Raw genomic sequence first — 19,498 nt, forward strand, 5'->3', positions numbered from 1 at the left:
AAAATTTAATGCCAAAATATTTCCTTGCTTTGAGTAGTTTTGCCTTGTATGAGATCGGGTTAGAAAGCACTTGGAAAGGAAACAGGTGATTTCATCTGTTTTAGGCTTTAGTTAACACTATTCAGCTATCTGCAGTTACCTAACTTAGATGAATCAGAACTTAGGTAAGCTGACTGGTTCACCATCAGGAAAAGAGTTAAAATCAGTTTAAAATTCCTCATGGTATAAAAGAATCTAAAATATGGGACTACCTGTCTGTTTCAGTTAGTAGAGCATGTAACTCTTGGTCTTGGGGTCATGAGTTCAAGCACCACTTTGGGTGTAGAGTTGGTTTTTTTTAATCTGAAATATATAATTTTCAATTGAGTCTTTATAATAGATAATATGATGTAATTGTGAAGAGCATAAGCTCAGCATAGGTTCAAATCAGTGAGACCCTCATGGCCTCATTTTCTTCATCTCTGAAATTAAAGTAGTATTTGTATTGCTACTCAGAAGTTGATGTGAGGATTACATGGGTTGTGCGTGTAAATTAATTAGAACTATACCTTACACATAGTAAGCATAGTAACCTACTAACGGCAGTGATAGAAGTTCTTCATTGTTCTCTTTTATTCTCCTCGGTGGCAAGAACAGTACGTTACACACAGGAGGCACTCAGCTATTCGCTTACTCGGCTTATTCATCTTTCTCTTGTTTTTCTCCCTGGACACCCTGTAGAAACAGTTCTTCCAAAATTAAACCAAAAAGAAATGGAGCAGAACAAAACGCCTTCCCTTTCAGCTTTCCTCCCTCACGAGGAGATGTTGAGGGAAGTTCCTTTTCATTTCTTCAAAGCCTCCAAGCCTGAGGCGCTGTCAGCCCTGGAGATGGCTGGAAAGACACGATGGGAAGCGGGTGCTGCTACCAGCAGTGGTTGAGAAGGGGATTGGTGCTCACAGCTGGTTTGGAAACTTTCAGATAAAAATGAGATCAACCTATAGATCTCAATATACAAGTTCAAAACCAGATATAGGTAGATGTGAATTTTTTTTTTTTTTAGTTTCAGAAAGAAAAATGATTGGTATTACTTATGTTTAGAATTGTATTTTTACATATTAATAATTCAAAACCTTGAATAGAAGTTCATATAAATGCTGACACCTTCAGAAATATATAATTATCTAGACCGCCTAAGGCAACCATTTTCGGGTGTATAATCTGGAGATCCCCAATTATGTAAATTTGTAACCCTAATTGATGACTCTCAAACCAAACGTTCTTAGCCTTCAGGAGAACCACAAGATGAAGCTGTGTTCATCGGAGAAGTGAATGGATTTCCATCCTTTACAAGGTCACCAGTAACTTCTTCAGAGGGACTGCAGCTAAATCTTCCTAAATCTGATAAAGTCCTCACAAATGGTACTGAGAACTCCAGCTCCTCCTTGTTCAACGGGGCCTGCACCCGCTCTGGGCCTAGGAAACCGGGCTCTGGGACCTCATACGGCAGAGGGCGCCGGGGCACGTTCCCAAATACCCATCGGTTTCAGTTAGTTATTTCCAAAGCGTCCAGCGGGGACCTTTTGGATAAACACCCTGAACTCTTTTCCAACAGACATTTGCCATTCACTCCACGCACTTTAAAAACAGAAGCAAAATCTTTCCTGTCACATTATCGATACTATACACCTGCCAAAAGAAGAAAGGAGTTTACAGATCAGCAGACAGAAGCTGAAACCCAGACTGATTTAAGCAGGTACGGCCCATTACAGCCAACAGTAAGTCCTTCGGGGTGTGGTAGAAATTAAATAATAATCTTCCTTATCTTATGTCATGTACCTAACGTGCCCGACTTAAGGTCTGGTGCCCTTTTGATTGGGATGACATTAATGTCTTTTCCTTTTGCATGTGTCACTAGAACCACCCACGTAATGGTTGAAAAGCAGCTATGAAACTTCTCTAGCTCCTTACAAACAGGAATGTTACGGCATTTAATTTACTGTTTTAAACATGATATGTGCTTTTAAATATACTTTCGGAGAATCCTTAAAATATGTCACCAGGTAGCATTTGTGCATATATGCCTATTGATTCATGTTAAAAATGAAGCAAAACAGTGAGCTATTGAGGGAAAAACACAGCTGTTTCTCTGACTCTCCCTGGGCTCCCTTCCTTGCAAATATTCAACCCCACTCTTACATAACAACAACTCCCCAGGAATAATTCAGGCAGCTGGGGTAATTTCTGGAAATTACATATGTTTTGCCTCAGTAATGTTTTCATCTGTGATAGTGCCTGGCATATAATGAATAATCAATAAAAGTTTGCCAAATGATTGAAGAAACAAACAAATCTTGTAAAGTATTTAGCGTTAGCTGATCTGTGATTATTTTTCCTGGTTTTATATAAACGACTATCTGATCCTAAGTATTAGTCATTCTTAGAAAGCAAAAAACAATTTAGGACTAGTATTCTTTTCTTTAGGTACAGATAAGAGGTACAGTAATATCAGATGGGTCTGCATACATTTAATCCCAAGAATTAAGGAGTGGAGAGGAATGAAGGAACCAGCCTGTCAGATCCTTTTCTGATTGTATTTATGACAGCTTTGGAGGGTAATAATTCCCAGGTCACTAGGCCCATTCAGTCGAGCTGAAACCTAGCTGCTGTTGAAGAAAAGGAAAAGGAAGCCGTGCGATCCAAACCATATTTATTTCCTGATTATATAATCATAAATTACACATTTTATAAGAATAGATGGATTTCATCTCTTAGTCTGAGGTTTTTAAGACAGTAAACTTGTTATCATGGTGTTTATATTTTGAAAGCTTGACAATTATTCCTTTTAAAATATTACAGCTTTAAATCTGATTTTGAGCCAGTTGAGACCAAGAACTTCACAGATTCAGAAAAGAACATAAAGCAGGTAATAAAAATGAGATCTCTTTGTGTGCCGCATTGGAATTATAGCTGCTTTAACTTAACAGGCTATGTATAGCTATTTGGACTTGAAGAATCTCTCGGTGACACTTCTTGCATGTGATGCAGCCAGCACAGAGAAGGACTGCCTATTTTCAAATGGCCATCACTCCTTTTCAGTGGCTGGATGGAGCCTTCCCAGTCTGGGAAGTCATTGTTGTTAGCATCTTTTCTAGATAGTTGACTGGCCCACTAGATAGAGGAGTGGATGAATAAAATACCTTAAATGTTGCTAACGATGCAGACTTGAATCACTAAAGGAGCCAAAAAAGCTATATAGAAGTTATTTTAGTTTCTGTGCCTGTATTTTTCTTTTTGAAGAATTGCCACTGATTATATTATTAGAAATCATACATCTTATATGAATAGATGGATATCATCCCCTTACATTTGCTTTTACTTTTTTCTAGACCGTAGGCTCTGTTTCATAGTGTTTATGTTTTGAGTGTTCAGCAATCATTTACTTTTTTTAAGCATATTTATTTATTTTGAGAGAGAAAAAGCAAACACAAGCTGAGGAAGGGCAGAGAGGGAAGGAGAGAGAGAGAATCCCAAGTAGGCTCTCCATTGTCAGCACAGAGCCCAACATAGGGCTTGAACCCATGAACCGCAAGACCACGACCTGTGCCGAAATCAAGAGTCCTACACTTTACCAACTGAGCCACCCAGGTGACCCAGCAGTCATTTCTTTTAAAATATTACAGCTTTAAGTCTGATTTTCACATAAACTGATTATTTTTATTTTGGGGATGTTAATCATACACTTGTGTCCTAATTTAAATTTATTGTTTGCAAAAATGGTTTGTCCATTAAAATGTCAAACACAGATTCAAAGATAAGAGAATAAAATATAGGGATGCCTGGGTGGCTCAGTTGGTTAAGCATCCAAGTTCAGCTCAGGTCATGATCTCACAGTTCTTGAGTTTGAGCCCTGCATCAGGCTCTGCACTGACAGTGCGGAGCCTGCTTGGGATTCTCTCTCTGTCTCTCAAAATAAATAAATGAACTTAAAAAAAAAAGACAATAAAATATAATCACATGAAACTTCCATCCTCGCTTCTGAATATGAATTATAGGTTTCCATGTCAGCCATTAATACCTGTTTGACATGGGCCCTGCCACTCAGAGCCCATGGACAAATCCATTATCCTTTGAGAGCTGAGTTTTGCCTCAAGAGGAACTGTACTTAGCATGCAGGATCATTGGAAGGAATGATTGATACAGGTAAAGTGCCCCGCCTGAGAACGGGTCAGTGGAGGATGACTATGACTAGCTTGAGATTTAGGAAGAGAGTTAGCTGGTAGTAAGTAAATAAATTAAAGCAGTCCATTTCATGACATTGTGCCCCAAATGCTTATCCATAGCTGGTAAGAAAATGGGGTGTCCCGTTACTCCATGGTCCCTGCCACCAGCAGTCTCCTTGGAGGTAAGAAGTATGAACTACAGTAGACCGAGTTTTAACAGCTCTGTACATAAATTAGCTCAGTAAAGATAAATCTAATATTGCAAGTAAATGCTGCCACAGTATACAACATGTAGTAAGTATTCTATAAAAATAAGCTGCCATTAATTACTTTTGTTTGCTAGTGTTATTGACTGTACCACCAGAATTACCACTGCTTCTCCATATTGGATATATGGGCATTTGAAACAGATGAGCTGTTTGAATTTGTTATAATGGGATATTTGTTCTCAGGTTTACTGAAAACTTGCAAATTTGCTTCATTTTCTCTTTGTATGTTCATTGGTTGGTGGTAATTCCTTAACAGATTTAAAATATCCCTCATTAAGACTCTCAAATACAGAGAACAAACTGAGGATAGATGGAGGGAGGTGGGGATGGGCTAAAAGGGTGATGGCATTAAGGAGGGCACTTGTGATGAGCACTGGGCGTTATATGTAAGTGGTGCATCATTCTTCTGAAATCATTATTACACTATATGTTAACTAACTTGGATTTAAATAAAATTTAAAAATTAAAAAAATATATCCCTCATTAAAATATAAGAAATAAGCAGCTGTCTTACCTTACTTTAAATAAACTTAAGAAAGAAGTCTTAATTGGGTAGAAAATGTATTCTAAAAACATCCTTTAATATTTCAGACACTTTTATCTACTGAATATCTCCACTTTGTTTTCTTTTTTTTTTTAAGTTGATTTTGAGAAAGAGAGAGCGTGAGCATGAGCAGGGGAGGGGCAGAGAGGGAGAAAGAGAATCCCAAGCAGGCTCCACTCTGTCAGCACAGAGCCTGACATGGGGCTCAATCCCATGAACCATGAGATCATGACCTGAGCTGAAGTCAAGTCAGACGCTTAACTGACTGAGCCACCCAGGCCCCCCGCCTTGACTTTTTTGAAGTTTGTTGTTTTGCTTTATTTCTGCTTTCATAATGTATTTTTGAAGCAAAATAAAGACTGATTCTTCTCATTCCCAGGCATCTAATTGTATGACATATGATACCAAAGGAAAAATAACTCCCTTACCCTTACAAGGGCATGAGTTGCAATGGGATGAGATTAAAGATGGAACTCTTCAGTGTTCGTCACCAAGGTAAACAACAGAAGTCATTACAACTGTCTACTTAACCGCATTCCTGTGTAACAGACTTAGAATATTTGCAACAGAAGTTCTGTTTTAATTACGTGAACTCTAATCTATTTTGGTGTTATACAACTCAGTAGCAGTGTTAGTTTTACTAAGGAAATTTTACAAAGTAGGTGCTCAGTAAAAGTCTAGATGAATTTCACTGTGCTCATTCATTAATAAAGAAAGGGGGACACTGGCCCCTGCTATTCATACGAAAAAGGATTTTTTTCCTCAAGACAAATCCTCTAGCAATGATGCTAACCAGCTTACATGGCAGAAATACTACTGAAGAACCTCACAATCTGAGGACTCATAATTCATGATTGAGACTATTCGCCAGATGCTAGTTTTCTCTGTCAGTGCTGAGTATTGGGCACGGTTTTGCACATTACCCATCATATTTAGTAATTATGGAATTCTGCACCTAAACAAAAATGATGGCTTAGCAAAAATGCCTTCAGTAGTTTCAGCTGTCAAATGTATTTCCGGTGTGAGATTATATATGAGATGAAGAAGGTGGAAATGAAAAACAGGGCTAGAGATAAGAAGGGGGCGAGAGTGAGGTGTCATGTAGCAGACGGGAGGGCAAGCACTTGTGACCCCTCAGGCCCTTCCTCGGGAGATGGTGCCTGCTAAGGCTGTGGGCAGCTCACTGCTGACCTTCGTGATGCTTCGGGATTCATAAGCTGACTCTGAAGCCTCTGCAGCGAACATAAGGAATGCCCTAAAGAAAGGAATATTGTCTTTTCTAGTAGTTTCTATCTAAAAGAAGTAAAGCAAAATATTATAATTGAGCATACCTGAATAAAAAGCTTGGAAGTAACTAATGATGATATAACTAAATAATGACAAAATTTAGTATAATGACCAGGTTAAAAAACAGTTTTTCATAGAGAAATATCTGTGTCTGGCATTATTTACATGTTAACTATAGTCACAGTAAAATTATATATTCTAGATAAGTGCTGTAATCCAGTTTGGAAAAGGATTGTGAATTTGTAGTTCAGAAACCTAGTCCAAAATATCGCTGCTCCTGACAAGCAGCGTCACCTTAGCAAGTTACCCAACTTTTCTTCCCCTTGTGAGCTCATCCATCAGTGGGAAGACAGCATCTGCCCCAAATACCACACAGGGCTGTTCTGAACATCAGATCAGGTCATGGATATGAAAGCGCTTTAAAAATTCTACAGTCTATTATTACTAATATATAATATTATTGAATGCTGTTTGCATGCCAATCATTGTTTTGTTCAAATATTGTAATTTTCTCTTTCCAGGGCAGTATGTCAGTATTCTTTGCAGTTTCCTTCAGAGAGAAAAATGCACTCTGAGTAAGATCTTTTTGACCTGTACATTTTGCTTAGTGGAAATCAGGAATTAAGAATCATGGGGCACCTGGGAAGCTCAGTCAGTTAAGCGACCTACTCTTGGTTTTGGCTCAAGTCATGACCTCCCAGTTAATGGGATCAAGCCCCACATCGGGCTCTGGGCTGAGGCTCAGTGCAGAGCCTGCTTGGGATTCTTTCTCTCTGTGCTCCTCCCCCACTCTCCACGTCTCAGTCTCTCTCAAAATAGATAAACAAACAAACAAACAGTCACACAAACCATTATTAAATGTGTCAGGACTGAACACTAATTTCTCTTACAACTCGCTCTCTCTCTCTTTGCACCTCCCCTGCTTGTACTATGTCTCTCAAAAATGAATAAATAAACATTAAAAAAAATATAGGGTCCCCTGGGTGACTCATTCGGTTAAGCATCTGACTTTGGCTCAGGTCCTGATCTTGCAGTTTGTGAGTTAGAGCCCCACATCGGGCTCTATGCTGACAGCTCAGAGCCTGGAGCCTGCTTCAGATTCTGTGTCTCCCTCTCTCTCTCTCTGCCCCTCCCCTGCTTGCATTCTCTGTCTCTCAAAAATAAATATTAAAATAAATAAATAAATAAATAAATATTAAAAAAAAAGAAGATAGACATAGTTTATTGTATAATATTCCTCTCAGTAATATGAGATAGCGGTACATCTGTCATAGCAGCGATAGATGTTTCTAATTAGGTACTCCTATTTCCTGTAGTTTTCAGAGTAAGTAAGAAATAATTTTCTGCTGTGTACTGCTTTGCCTTCACAGTGAGGAAGAACTCCTGTATCTGAGTTTCATTGAAGATGTAACAGATGAAATTCTGAAACTTGGTTTATTTTCAAACAGGTTAGATTTTCTTAATTACGGTGGTCGAACAGTACATTAAATACTTCTCCTTATGATGTAAATTTTTTAAATTTAGTTCCACATACAGGAAATGAAAACTTACATGCTTATATATTATACTTTCTTGGGGGACATAATCTTACAACTTATAGAAAATTGTAAAGAATGTTTAATTCACACTATATGAGGCAAGTTCACAGGCTGGGAGCTACAGAAAAGAACAGAGGTTTTACTCATTTAAATACTGTTATATCTCTTAGATGCAGAGAACAGCTTGGTGCTTGCCAGGGATGGGGGTGGGCAGGATGGGTAAAGGTGGCCAAAAGGTACAACTCCCAGTTATAATAACATAAATACATGGTGGGGATGTAATACGTGTACAGGGTGGTGGGCATAGTTAATAGTACTGTGTTGCATATTTGAAAGCTGCTGAGAGAGTAGATCTTAAAAATTCTCATCACAAGAAGAAAATTCTGTAACTGTGTGGTGATGGATGTTAATTAGACTTACTTGGGTGATCATTTTATGATATATACAAATATTGAGTCATTATGTTGTGCACCTGACAGCAGTATAATGTATATCAGCTATACTTTAATTTAAAAAATCTATCATAAAAAAAGGAAAAGAAGAAAAATGATATCCATATTTGAAAGATGTAAAACTGTCTTTATTCACAGACAACATTGTATTTATGTAAAACTCCCAGAGAGTTTACAAAAAAACAAAACTTACTATTGTATCTTTTAGTTATAATAGACTAGTGAACTGAATTTTTCCTTATTATTTGCAAAGATCCATTATCTCATTTTACTACTTGAAACTTGTCACAAGAATCAAAGGCAAGCATTTTTGTTACAACTATTACTAGTAAAGTGGAGACAAATTAAAGGCTAGGTTTAACCACTGTAAGTGAAATGGAAAGTTTGCAAAACCAGATTAGATAGTGCACATCTGCAGGAAACTGTGGGGTCCTGAATCAGCTTGAACATTTATTTATGTAAAGTTCACTGGGCAGTGAGGCCCACTTTATGTTACACATCTTAGACCTCCACTATGTGTACATGCTTTCTCTGTTGTACTATGTCAAGTACAACATTTCTAATGAATTATTTCTATTCTTATGTGAAACTTTTCTTTTAATTAAAGCAAACATTTGTATTATTGCTATAAAGAGATACACCAAAAGGACCTAAGTTTTTAGTAATAATTCTATTTACTACTTTCATTTAAAAAATGGTTAAGGGGCGCCCAGGAGGCTCAGCGGTTAAGCATCAGACTCTTCAGCTCAGGTCCTGGGATCTGGTGGTTCATGGGAGCGAGCCCTGTGTCAGGCTCCATGCTGTCAGCACAGGATTCTCTCTCTGCTCCTCCTGCCACTCACACGCACTCTGTCTCTCTCAAAACAAATAAATAAACTTAAAAAATTATTAAAGTGGTTAAAAATGTTTTTATGGGGGCTGCCTGGGTGGCTTAGTCGGTTGAGTGTCCAACTCTTGATCTCAGCTAAGGTCATGATCTAGTGATTTGTGGGGCCGAGCCCCACTATGGGAGGGATTCTCTCTCTCCCTCCCTCTCTCTGTCTGCCTCTCCCCCACTTGCACTCATTCTTTCTCTCAAAATAAATAAACTTTAAAAAAATGAAGTGAGGGGTACCTGGGTGGCTCAGTCGGTTAAGCGTCCGACTTCTGCTCAGGTCATGATCTCAAGGTTTGTGAGTTCAAGCCCTGCCTTGGACTCTGTGCTGACAGCTCAGAGCCTGGAGCCTATTTCGGATTCTGTGTCTCATTCTCTCTGCCCCTCCCCCACTTGTGCTCTGTCCTGTCTTTCAAAAATAAACAAATGTAAAAAAATTTTTAAATTAAAAAGTAAAGTGAATTTATTGATACAGAAGGTTGTTCAAAATATATAGTTGATTAGAAAAAACAAAATTGTGGGGCACCTAGGTGGCTCAGTCGGTTAGGCATCTGACTTCGGCTCAGGTCATGATCTCACGGTCTTTGGGTTCGAGCCAAACAGCTTTGACAGCTCAGAGCCTGGAGCCTGCTTCCGATTCTTTGTCTCCCTCTCTCTGCCCCTCCCCTGCTCATGCTCTGCCTCTCTCTTGCTTTCTCAAAAGTAAATATTTTTTAAAAAAATTTTTTTAAAGAAAAAAAAAAGAAAAAACAAAGTTGATACCCAAACAGTATGTATTTGTAAAACATAGAATATGGATTCTTTGGGGTTTTTTTAAATGGCTAAGTAATTCAGAACTACTGAATCTAAGATTAGCTAACTTCGTTGATAATTTAACATGGTAACAAATGAGTTATTTTTCAGCAAAGGCATAAATACATTCATATGATAGCAAGACAAGTGTGGTGTAGTTGCAAGAATTTCTCTGAAGCCAGACACATCTGGGTTAAATTCTTGTGATGGCTTTTGTACTTAGGGGAGAGGAAATCATCATAGATTATTTTCTCATCTTTAAAATGATCTTTACATACCTTTCTCTCAAGATTGGTCATGATTACTGGTATATTACACACATATGACTATGTGTGTAGTACAAATGTCTAGCCCTTGGTGGTACTTAATAAGTGATAGCTTTTAGGTTATTATGTGAATTTACCATCAGTGGAATTTTTCTCAAGTTTAACTTAGGAAGCATTATAAAATAATTCTTTATGAGAGAATTTTCTTTAGGGTTTGGTTTGGGGAGTTTGTGTATGTGAGAGAGAAAGGGAAGGAGAGGCTCTTGGTGTTTTTATGTGTGTCTGTGTGCGTGTGTGTGCATGTGTGTGCGTGCGAGAGAAGAGAGAAAGCTTTTTGGTGTGTGGCAGGGGCAGAGAGAAGGGAACTGTTGGATCTCATTCAAAGTATTTTATTCACAGAAATCTAAATGGTACGTAATGTTTCGGAAGCAATGGCATCTGTAGTACAACGTAAAAGCCATATTAGCTCCCAAATTGGAGAACTTGACAGAACAGGGAAGGATTAGTGTTTAGGTTTGGAAACAAAAAGGATAATCTAAAAAATCTAAAAATCTAAAAAAATATTTTCCAACCTTTAGTAGTTTTGTTATTGTGTGACCATTTTGTATTGGGTTGATTTTCTGATTTTGAGACATTAACATTTCTATTTATCATTTTTAGGTTTTTAGAACGACTATTTGAGCGACATATAAAACAAAATAAACATCATTTGGAGGAGGTTTGTCTTTCTTCAGACATTCATTAGAAAAATTATAATTGGGAAAAAATTGTAAAGTTTCTCCGTAGCCTCAAAGAATGCATTTAAAAACAAGAGCAGTTTTATTCCCTTGTACCTTTTGTGTGCATGGTGGGGCGGTTAGGGTGGGGGAGTGTGGGTAAATTAAGTATTAATCCTGTTGAGATTAACAGCACTGCACACAAAAGTAATTCCACGTGACTAGCTTAATTAACGTGATTATTCTTGTCTTAATCCTAGGAAAAAATGCGCCACCTGCTGCGTGTCCTGAAGGTGGACTTGGGCTGCACATCCAAGGAAAACTTAGCAAAGCTGGATGACATTGATATACTGAATCTACTGGACTTTGAACAGGCCGAGGATTCAGAAGAAAGTAATTGTAAAAGTAAACATGATGTCACAATTCAACAGGAACGTCAACAATACCAAAAAGCTTTGGATATGTTACTGTCCCTACCAAAGGAGGAGAACGAGGGACTCTCTTCACCGAATGAATTTTTCCTGCCCGTCTACAAATCCAAGTATTCAGAAGGGGTTATAATTCAGCAAGTGAGTGATGAAACAGATCCCGGGCCTTTGGTTTCAGATGAAAAAAATCCAAGTGTTTCAGACAGTTTAACAGACCAAGAAACCTCTGTGAATGTCATTGAAGGTGACAGTGACACTGAAAAGGTAGAGACCTCGAATGAATTATGTTGTCTGAGCACAGAGCTCTCCCCGTCTCTGCAGCTTCACGGTGTCCAAGGTGACAACAGTTGTGACATGGAAGGACCAATTCTTAAAATCATGGAAATGAGCATTGAGGACTGCCCTTTGGATGTTTGATCTTCATTAATAAATATCCCAAATGGCTAGTAATCCAATATTTCTTTTCTTCCATTTTTTTCTTTTATAAAGATTTCTGTATTTGCTTTCTGTGCTCTGTAATAAATTACCATAAATTTAGCAGCTTAAAACTACACACATGTATTATTTATCCCACAGTTTCTATGGATCAAGAGTCTACACAATTAAGACGGGGCTGCTTTGGGACTCTCAAGACTACAATCCAGGAGTCAGTTAGTCCTGTGGGCTAATTTGGAGGCTTGATCAGGACGAGAATCTGCTTCAAATTCCTTTCCGTTGTTGACAGAATTCCTCTCCCTGTGGCTGCAGCTCTGAGGGCTTCACTCCTTCGCTGGCCTTTGGCCATCGGCTGCCCTCAGCTTCTAGAGGCTGCCCACCGTTCCCTCCCACTCGGCGCCCCCTGCAGGCAGCTCACGACATGGCTGCTTGCTGGTGAGAGAGAGAGAGTCCCATGTGACCACGCCATCACAGGAATGACCTTCCATCGTTACTGAGAAGCAAGTCACAGGTGCTGCCCACACAGGAGGGGGGCAGATATACCAGATGAGAGGTGAGAACGACTGGGTCTCCCTAGGAAATGTTGGCCACAGTTTCTGAAGTTGCTTTTCAGGGGAACGTGTTTCACCCAGACCTGAGCGATTTTGTATGCGACGGGAAATGGTTGATGATCTGGCACAGATCTTGAAACATTAAGCCCGGTCTATAATCTCGATCATTTCTTCTTTCTCGCTTTCCTGCAGTATCTAAAGCTTCAAGGACTCTGTAGTTATCGGTGAACTAGAGCAGCATTGTCATCTATGTGAAAAATTGTCCTTTCTTACAAGGGCAAACATCCTATGAACCGAGTCTGACACTCTCTCCTCCTGCCCTTGCAGCCCAAGAGTGGGATCTTGGCTGTTAAGATCTGTCTCAGGAGACTTCCCTCTAGTCATGTCTGTTCAGCTGCTTACAATAATGTAACTGAATATCTGTGCCTCAGATAGTTTCATGCCTAGGGACTATGGCGGACAAAAGGATGAAACAAAATAATTCTGATGATAATGCAGATGTTCTAAAATCTTAGCACCGGCCTCTAAGCATCCTGGTCTGTAACTCAGGCGTTTATCATCCCCTGTCCAGACCAGTGTTTCCACAAAGGTAGTGCACACCACTGAGGTATTAGAGCTGATTTCTGGTGCCATATGGGTGACAGGTGTGTCTCACTCATGGGAGGCTGTCACCACTGTGTTCAGGATTCAGGCTCAGGAATAAGCTCCAAAGTACACCATGGCGGGGCTGAGGGTTGAGCACCCAAGCCAGTTCCTGCTCGTGTCTTATGCCCCAAATCACGACCAGGCCGCAGCCCTTCCTCAGCCCCACCTCCCCCTCAGCTCCCACCTGTGGAATTCTTCCCCTTAACCTGAGCAGCGCCTCCCTTCCCCATCCCACAGTCCTCTTCCACCTCCTGAAATCTCCTCAACCCAGTGCTTGGCTCCCAGCCTGGGTGTCCTCCTCAGCCGGCCTTCCCCCCTCCATTCTTGGGCCCCATCCCTCCCTCAGCCGCCAGGGATCCCTTCCTCAGTCCCAGCCTCTCTTCCACAAATCCCTGCCCCCATGACCCATGCAGCCACCCCGGACTCCCTGCCCGGCTCAAGTTCCCCTCCCTTTGCTGGAGCTGCCATCTTGCTGAAGGCATTCTCCGTAACTGACGGCTTGCCGGCGCGCCGCCCTTCGGGCCCAGCCCTGTTGCTGCCTGCCTGCTTTGCCATGTCTGGTCTTCTCCGCCCTCTAAGTCTGGGTACAGCTTTTTGTCTCTAGGACCGTGACCCATCCTAATTTTTGTACCTTTTAAGGCATTTTGTTGTTGCTGTCCTCAGGTTTCCCTTTAAAATTCAAGTTTAAAGGGGGCACCTGGGTGGCTCGGTGGGATAAGCATCTGACTCTTGATCTGAGCTCAGGTTTTGATCTCAGGGTCATGAGTTCAAGCCCTGTGTTGGGCTGTATGCTGGGTGTGGAGCCTACTTCAATAATAATACAATTCAAGTTGAGAAAGATTTGTCGGTTTAAAGAAATACCAAGAATGGTTCTTGGATATGGAAAAGTTGTGCAAAGGTGAGCAGTGAATGTTAAGTTTGGAAAACACTGGCTTAGCATCTTTGTTTCTCTCTCTCCACCTCCTCCGGCAGCCCATCTTCCACTCGGCTCCCTAGAGGCTTGATGAGTGAGTCTTTCAAGAAAGACTGCCCGGGTTTGATCCTTGAGAGCTGTGACCCACCCAGAATCCCGGGCAGCCTCAGTCGTTGACTGCAGGGAACTTACAGAGCCTTGGCTGCAAGGCTGTAAGAACTAAATAGGTTGTGTGAGAAATAGTCACAGTCGCTGTTACTCTAAAACAGACCATGTCACCACGCCCTCCAACAACGAAAACCTTTGCATTTTTCATAAAGTCATGTTTTCCTTCCCAGCTCATCCCTTGCCATCTTCCGCCAAGTATCCTAAATGTCTAGCACATCAAATTACTTGTTCCTTAAACATTGCAAAGGTTTCCACGCCCCCACCCCCACCCCCGTACTGGCTACCTGCTCAGAATATCATTTCCCCTGTGCTGCTCTCTTGGGACTTCCCTGACAGTCCAGACTGTAACACAGGGAGACCTTGCCTGATTTCCCCAACATTTGTCCCACTCGCTCTGGGACCCGGGATCTCTCAGATCTATAGCAGGAATTATAATACTGTTCATGTGCCCAGTTTCTCTCCCATCTAGACTATGAACGTCTCAAGATGAAGGACTTATTTCTCTTTGGATCCCAGGTCATCGTCTCTGCCTGAGAATGAGCATATATGTTCATGGGGGCAGACAGTTTGAGCTGACGGAGAGGGTTAGCCACAGGGGAGAGCAGGACAGACCTTTCCTCTCCTCTTTACACTCAGATAGGTAAATTCCCCCATGGAAGCGAGAATGTAGCAAATTGCTAAATTACAAAAAAGCTCATTTGCTCACATTTTAGATGGTATAAAATATAAATTAGCATCTTCTCTTTAAAAACTCAGTTTCCGGGGCGCCTGGGTGGCTTAGTCGGTTGAGCGTCCGACTTTCGCTTGGGTCATGATCTCGCGGTTCGTGGGTTCGAGCCCCGCGTCGGGCTCTGTGCTGACTGCCAGCTCAGAGCCTGGAGCCTGTTTCAGTCTGTGACTCCCTCTCTCTCTGACCCTCCCCTGCTCACGCTGTCTCTCTCTGTCTCCTAGAAATAAATAAAACATTAAAAAAATTTTAAAAAATATGTAGAAACTAATTTGACAATAAACTATTTGTAAAAAAAAATAAAAAAAAATAAAAAATAAATAAAAAAAAATTTTTTTTAATAAATAAATAAATAAATAAATAAAAACTCAGTTTCCCCCTCCCTGCCACCCCATGAAGCCAATCAGAAAAGATTCAGAGCAGCTTTTTAAAAAAAATTTTTTTTTCAATGTTTATTTTTGTAAGAGACAGAGCATGAGCAGGGGGTAGGGTGGGTACAGAGAGAGAGGGAGACACAGAACCTGAAGCAGGGTCCAGGCTCTGAGCTGTCAGCAGTCAGCACAGAACCCGATGCGGGGCTCGAACCCACAAACCGCAAGACCATGACCTGAGCTGAAGCCGGATGCTCAACCGACTGGGCCACCCAGGCGCCCCCAGAGCAGCTTTTATGTAAGGGCAAGACTATGACTTGCCAAGCAGATCAATCAGCTGCCCAGTGACTTAATTTACTGTGGGCCCTGGGTAAGATTTGGCCTAGATGAGACGAAGGTTTTAGTGTTAACATGCCGAAGTTAGCCTTGGCTTACTTCTTAGGGGCTTTAGAAATTATAATTGAAATCATATCTCAGGGGCACCTGGGTGGCTCAGTCAGTTAAGCATCCACTCTTGATCTCAGTTCAGGTCACAATCTCGTAGTTTGTGAGTTCAAGTCCCACATTTGGCTCTGTGCTGATGGTGCAGACCCTGCTTGGGATCTGTCTCTCCTCTCTGCCTCTCTGCTCTCTCAAAATAAATAAACATTTAAAAATTGTTAATAAAAAGTAAAAAATTAATATCTAAAAGCAGCAGTAACTGTTCACCCTCCATGTGCTGATATGGACAGCCCTGAACAGCAGTCCCCTAGGTCAATCACACTTGATGGAGGACACCACCTAATAATTTGCTTTTCCCAGACGTTTTAAAAGCAGCAGATTCAGCTAATAATGACATAGCCCCAAAGAACAAATCCACGTTTAATTTTTGGCCAGGGAGAAGATACTGTTGAATTGACATTAAGTAAAGCTTTGCTCCAAAGCCAACCTTCTGTCTCAGGAATTCTGTCTTGCACCAACATTCAAATTAGGAGACGAAAACACCTAGTTATTCTGGTGGATTCGATACCCACCTAGTTCTTTTTAAAATAAATTTTTTTAATGTTTTATTTTGGAGAGAGAGAGAGAGAGAGAGACAGGGTGAGCAGGGGAGGGTCAAAGGGAGACACAGAATCCAAAGCAGGCTCCAGACTCTGAGCTGCCAGCACAGAGCCCGGGCGTGGGGCTCGAACCCACAAATGGTGAGATCATGACCTAAGCCGAAGCTGGACACTCAACCGACTGAGCCACCCAGGCGCCCCTATACCTACCTAGTTCTTTAAAGAGCCTAAAGTTGGTGAACTGCCAGTGAATATACTGTTGTACTCGTTTTCTTTTGCTACTGTAACAAGTTACCACAAACTTAATGGCTTAAAGAGAGCTTTTTTACCTTCAGTTCTGGAAGTCTGGAGTGCTACATCACTCTACGGCCAGGGCGGACCTCTTCCCGGAGGCTCTAGGGGATGCTTCTTCCAGCTTCTAGATGCTGCTCGCAGCTCCTCCTCTTGTGGCCCCTTCCCCCATCTTGAAGGCCAGCTGTGGGGCATCTTCAGGTCTCCCCCTCCCCCTCCCCCCCCTTCTGCCATCACATCTCACACTGTACCTCCTTGTTAGACCCTCGTGGTTAGTTTGGGCCCACCCGGATGACCCAGCACAAACTCCCCATCTCAAGGACCTTAACTTAATCACATCTGTGCGGTCCCTTCTGCCATGTAGGGTGTTGTTCACACCTGCCCGGGGGGACGAACACCGACTTGAGGAGCTGTGGAACACCTGCGGCGGTTCTCACGCCCTGATGTGCATCACCAGAATCCCATGGAGAATTTTGGCCCCATCTCCCAGCTTCAGATTTCGGAATTTTCGGACCTGGGATGGCCTTCGAGAATCTGAATTTCTAGTAAGCTTCCAGCGCTGCTGTTGATGGTCTAGGGGAAAAAAACAACCCACTAACAAATGCAGTTTACATTTGACAAATAACATCAAGTTCCATTACAGGGCTGGTAGTGTGAGCAGCTCTGTCGACCTGTTTGCTGGGAAGTGGATACTGTTGGGAAGCACAGTAACAAATGTTTATTCTTCAAGTATGTTAATTGTTCCACAAACGCCCTGGTTAGGGAAGCTGGCTATTTGGCAAGATACATTCTAAATATATATATATATATATTTAAGAGAGAGAGAGCATGAGCAGGGCCAAGGGGCAGAGAGAGAGAGAGAGAGAGGGAGAGAGAGAGAACCTTAAACAGACTCCACACTCAGCATAGAGCCCGACAGAACTCCATCCCATGACCCTGGGAACGTGACCCTCAGCCAAAATCAAGAGACGCTCAACCCACTGAGCCACCCAGGTGCCCCAACAAGACGCATTCTAATTCCTAAGTCATCCATTCCTGCGGAGATACATGATGACACATGGGCACCTACCACAAGAAACTCTGTGGCTTGTTATATTATTTGAAATAATCCAGTGGGGAAATGGGACTGATTATATGCCTCTATGCAATAAGATCTAAGGTGAAAAAACACAAGCAAAATAGCCTGAATGGTACTAATATATTCACACATGGGCTGTATCTTCAATATTTATTTTTATGGCAAAAACAGACTAATACATTCATTTCACATATATTACAGTCATTCAAATTTTTTGTCCATTAAATGTACACAATTGTACAAACCAATGACAGTTTAGAATTAAGCTCTTCTGATTATACATTTTTACATTACTCATCTTCAGACAGCAATTAAAATTGCTTTTTAAGCCAGAAAACAATACTAGGCAACTCTTTATACTTGCAGGTCAAAAAGGTACAATTTCCCAGTGCATTGCTGAATTATAGGGCAACTTTCTAAGAAAATGTTGTTTCATAAACTTTTCTCCAAATTTTGGGCTTATTAGGTCTGTTAAGTCATATTAACTTCAGTTGGAATTTTCACTTAAATAGACATGTTACCTAGATGTTTATTTTTAAACTATGCTAAATTTACTACAGGTAGGGTTTGGATTGCTTCCATTTTTCACCAGATCATACAACTCAGAAATAATACAATAAAGTTCTGGTTTGTTACAGTGTAATTCTTCATCTGAGCCAAAGGGCATCTTTTTAATTCAGAATATTTCCTTCAATTAAGCACAATAGCATGAAACACTGAGGCATTTTCATAGGAAAATAGTTAACATTTGTCTGATAAAAACCTGTTTTATATCATAATGTAAAAAATTAGGTGAGACAACAGTAAAAATATATATATTCCAATGGCCCAGTGCCAATCAATCTTTTGAGTTAGGTGTGTCCAGGCTTTTAAAAAGGCTTGATACATTAAGAAACATTTTTATTTTTCCCTCATTTTGTATTGCTTAGAAATTGCATATACTTATAATAGTGTAATAGCTCAATTCTAAAAATCAAGCTGCCTACTTTTAATATAGAATTGAGAAACTCTAATATGGAAGGGTTCAAGCTGATACTAACAGAAAAATTTCAAAAACATTAAGAATCATCCCTACACAATAATTACTGCCTCAATTTCTCTGCCCTGTCACATAAACCAAATTATGCAAATAAAACCCATTAGAGCTCTACCCGCCTAAAAGTTGTTACAAATTATAGTATCTTTTCCATTTTTTTCTTTCACTCTTTGTTTAACTCAAGTGAGTTTTGTATTATTTTTTATTTTTAAAAAAAATTTATTTTAATGTTTTATTTATTTCTGAGAGAGAGAGACAGTGTGAGCAGGGGAGGGGCAGAGAGAGAGGGAGACACAGAATCTGAAACAGGCTCCAGGCTCTGAGCTGGCTGTCAGCACAGAGCCTGACGCGGGGCTCAAACCCACGAACCGTGAGATCATGACCTGAACCGAAGTCAGACTTTTAACCAAATGAGCCACCCAGGCGCCCCAAGTTTTGTATTATTTTTAACCTTGCTTTAAAAAAAAAAAAAAATCCAGTCTGGACCAAGTTTGTCATCTCTGGAGAATATTTATTTTCTCAGGTTATTTTTTGGGCTGAACCAGTATTTGTACTGGTTTTTATTCCAGTAAAACTGCAAAACTATTAGGTCCTTTTGGGATATTTAACTCTAAGATCAAATTACATTTTGAAAAATACAACTATAAGTAAAAAGATTTGTCACATCCGGTGGTCCATTAATTTCAAGTGATTTCTAATAACCCTCTAGGACAGTCTCCCGAGCGGGAAAGCATAATGACCTGTGCTATTTTTTCTTCTGCAAGATGTGTGATTGAGCTTCTCCCCCTCATTCACTTGTTCAGATTTTTCTCAGCTGACAAACCAGCAGGTTGACACGGAAGGCCAGTTGTCATTAATTCTGTACTAGTCTCATT

The 19,498-nt window shown here is 40.6% G+C and overlaps 1 protein-coding gene across 4 annotated transcripts in view; it reads left to right on the plus strand.

The window, feature by feature from the left end:
• SPATA7 (spermatogenesis associated 7) overlaps positions 1 to 11,823 on the plus strand; it is a 38,560-nt gene extending 26,737 nt beyond the window's left edge. For all 4 annotated transcript variants that reach the window (XM_039232555.1, XM_039232556.1, XM_039232557.1 and 1 more), the window contains 7 exons: positions 1,266 to 1,735; positions 2,839 to 2,905; positions 5,395 to 5,510; positions 6,824 to 6,877; positions 7,673 to 7,750; positions 10,885 to 10,942; positions 11,201 to 11,823. In XM_039232555.1, the coding sequence (XP_039088486.1) occupies positions 1,266 to 1,735; positions 2,839 to 2,905; positions 5,395 to 5,510; positions 6,824 to 6,877; positions 7,673 to 7,750; positions 10,885 to 10,942; positions 11,201 to 11,785 (1,428 nt within the window). In that variant the 3' untranslated portion in view covers positions 11,786 to 11,823. The remainder of the gene's footprint in view (positions 1 to 1,265; positions 1,736 to 2,838; positions 2,906 to 5,394; positions 5,511 to 6,823; positions 6,878 to 7,672; positions 7,751 to 10,884; positions 10,943 to 11,200) is intronic.
• The last annotated feature ends 7,675 nt before the right edge of the window (positions 11,824 to 19,498 follow it).

This window comes from Hyaena hyaena, unplaced genomic scaffold (assembly GCF_003009895.1).
Source record: "Hyaena hyaena isolate Hyena2069 unplaced genomic scaffold, ASM300989v1 scaffold_67, whole genome shotgun sequence".
NCBI lineage: Eukaryota > Metazoa > Chordata > Mammalia > Carnivora > Hyaenidae > Hyaena > Hyaena hyaena.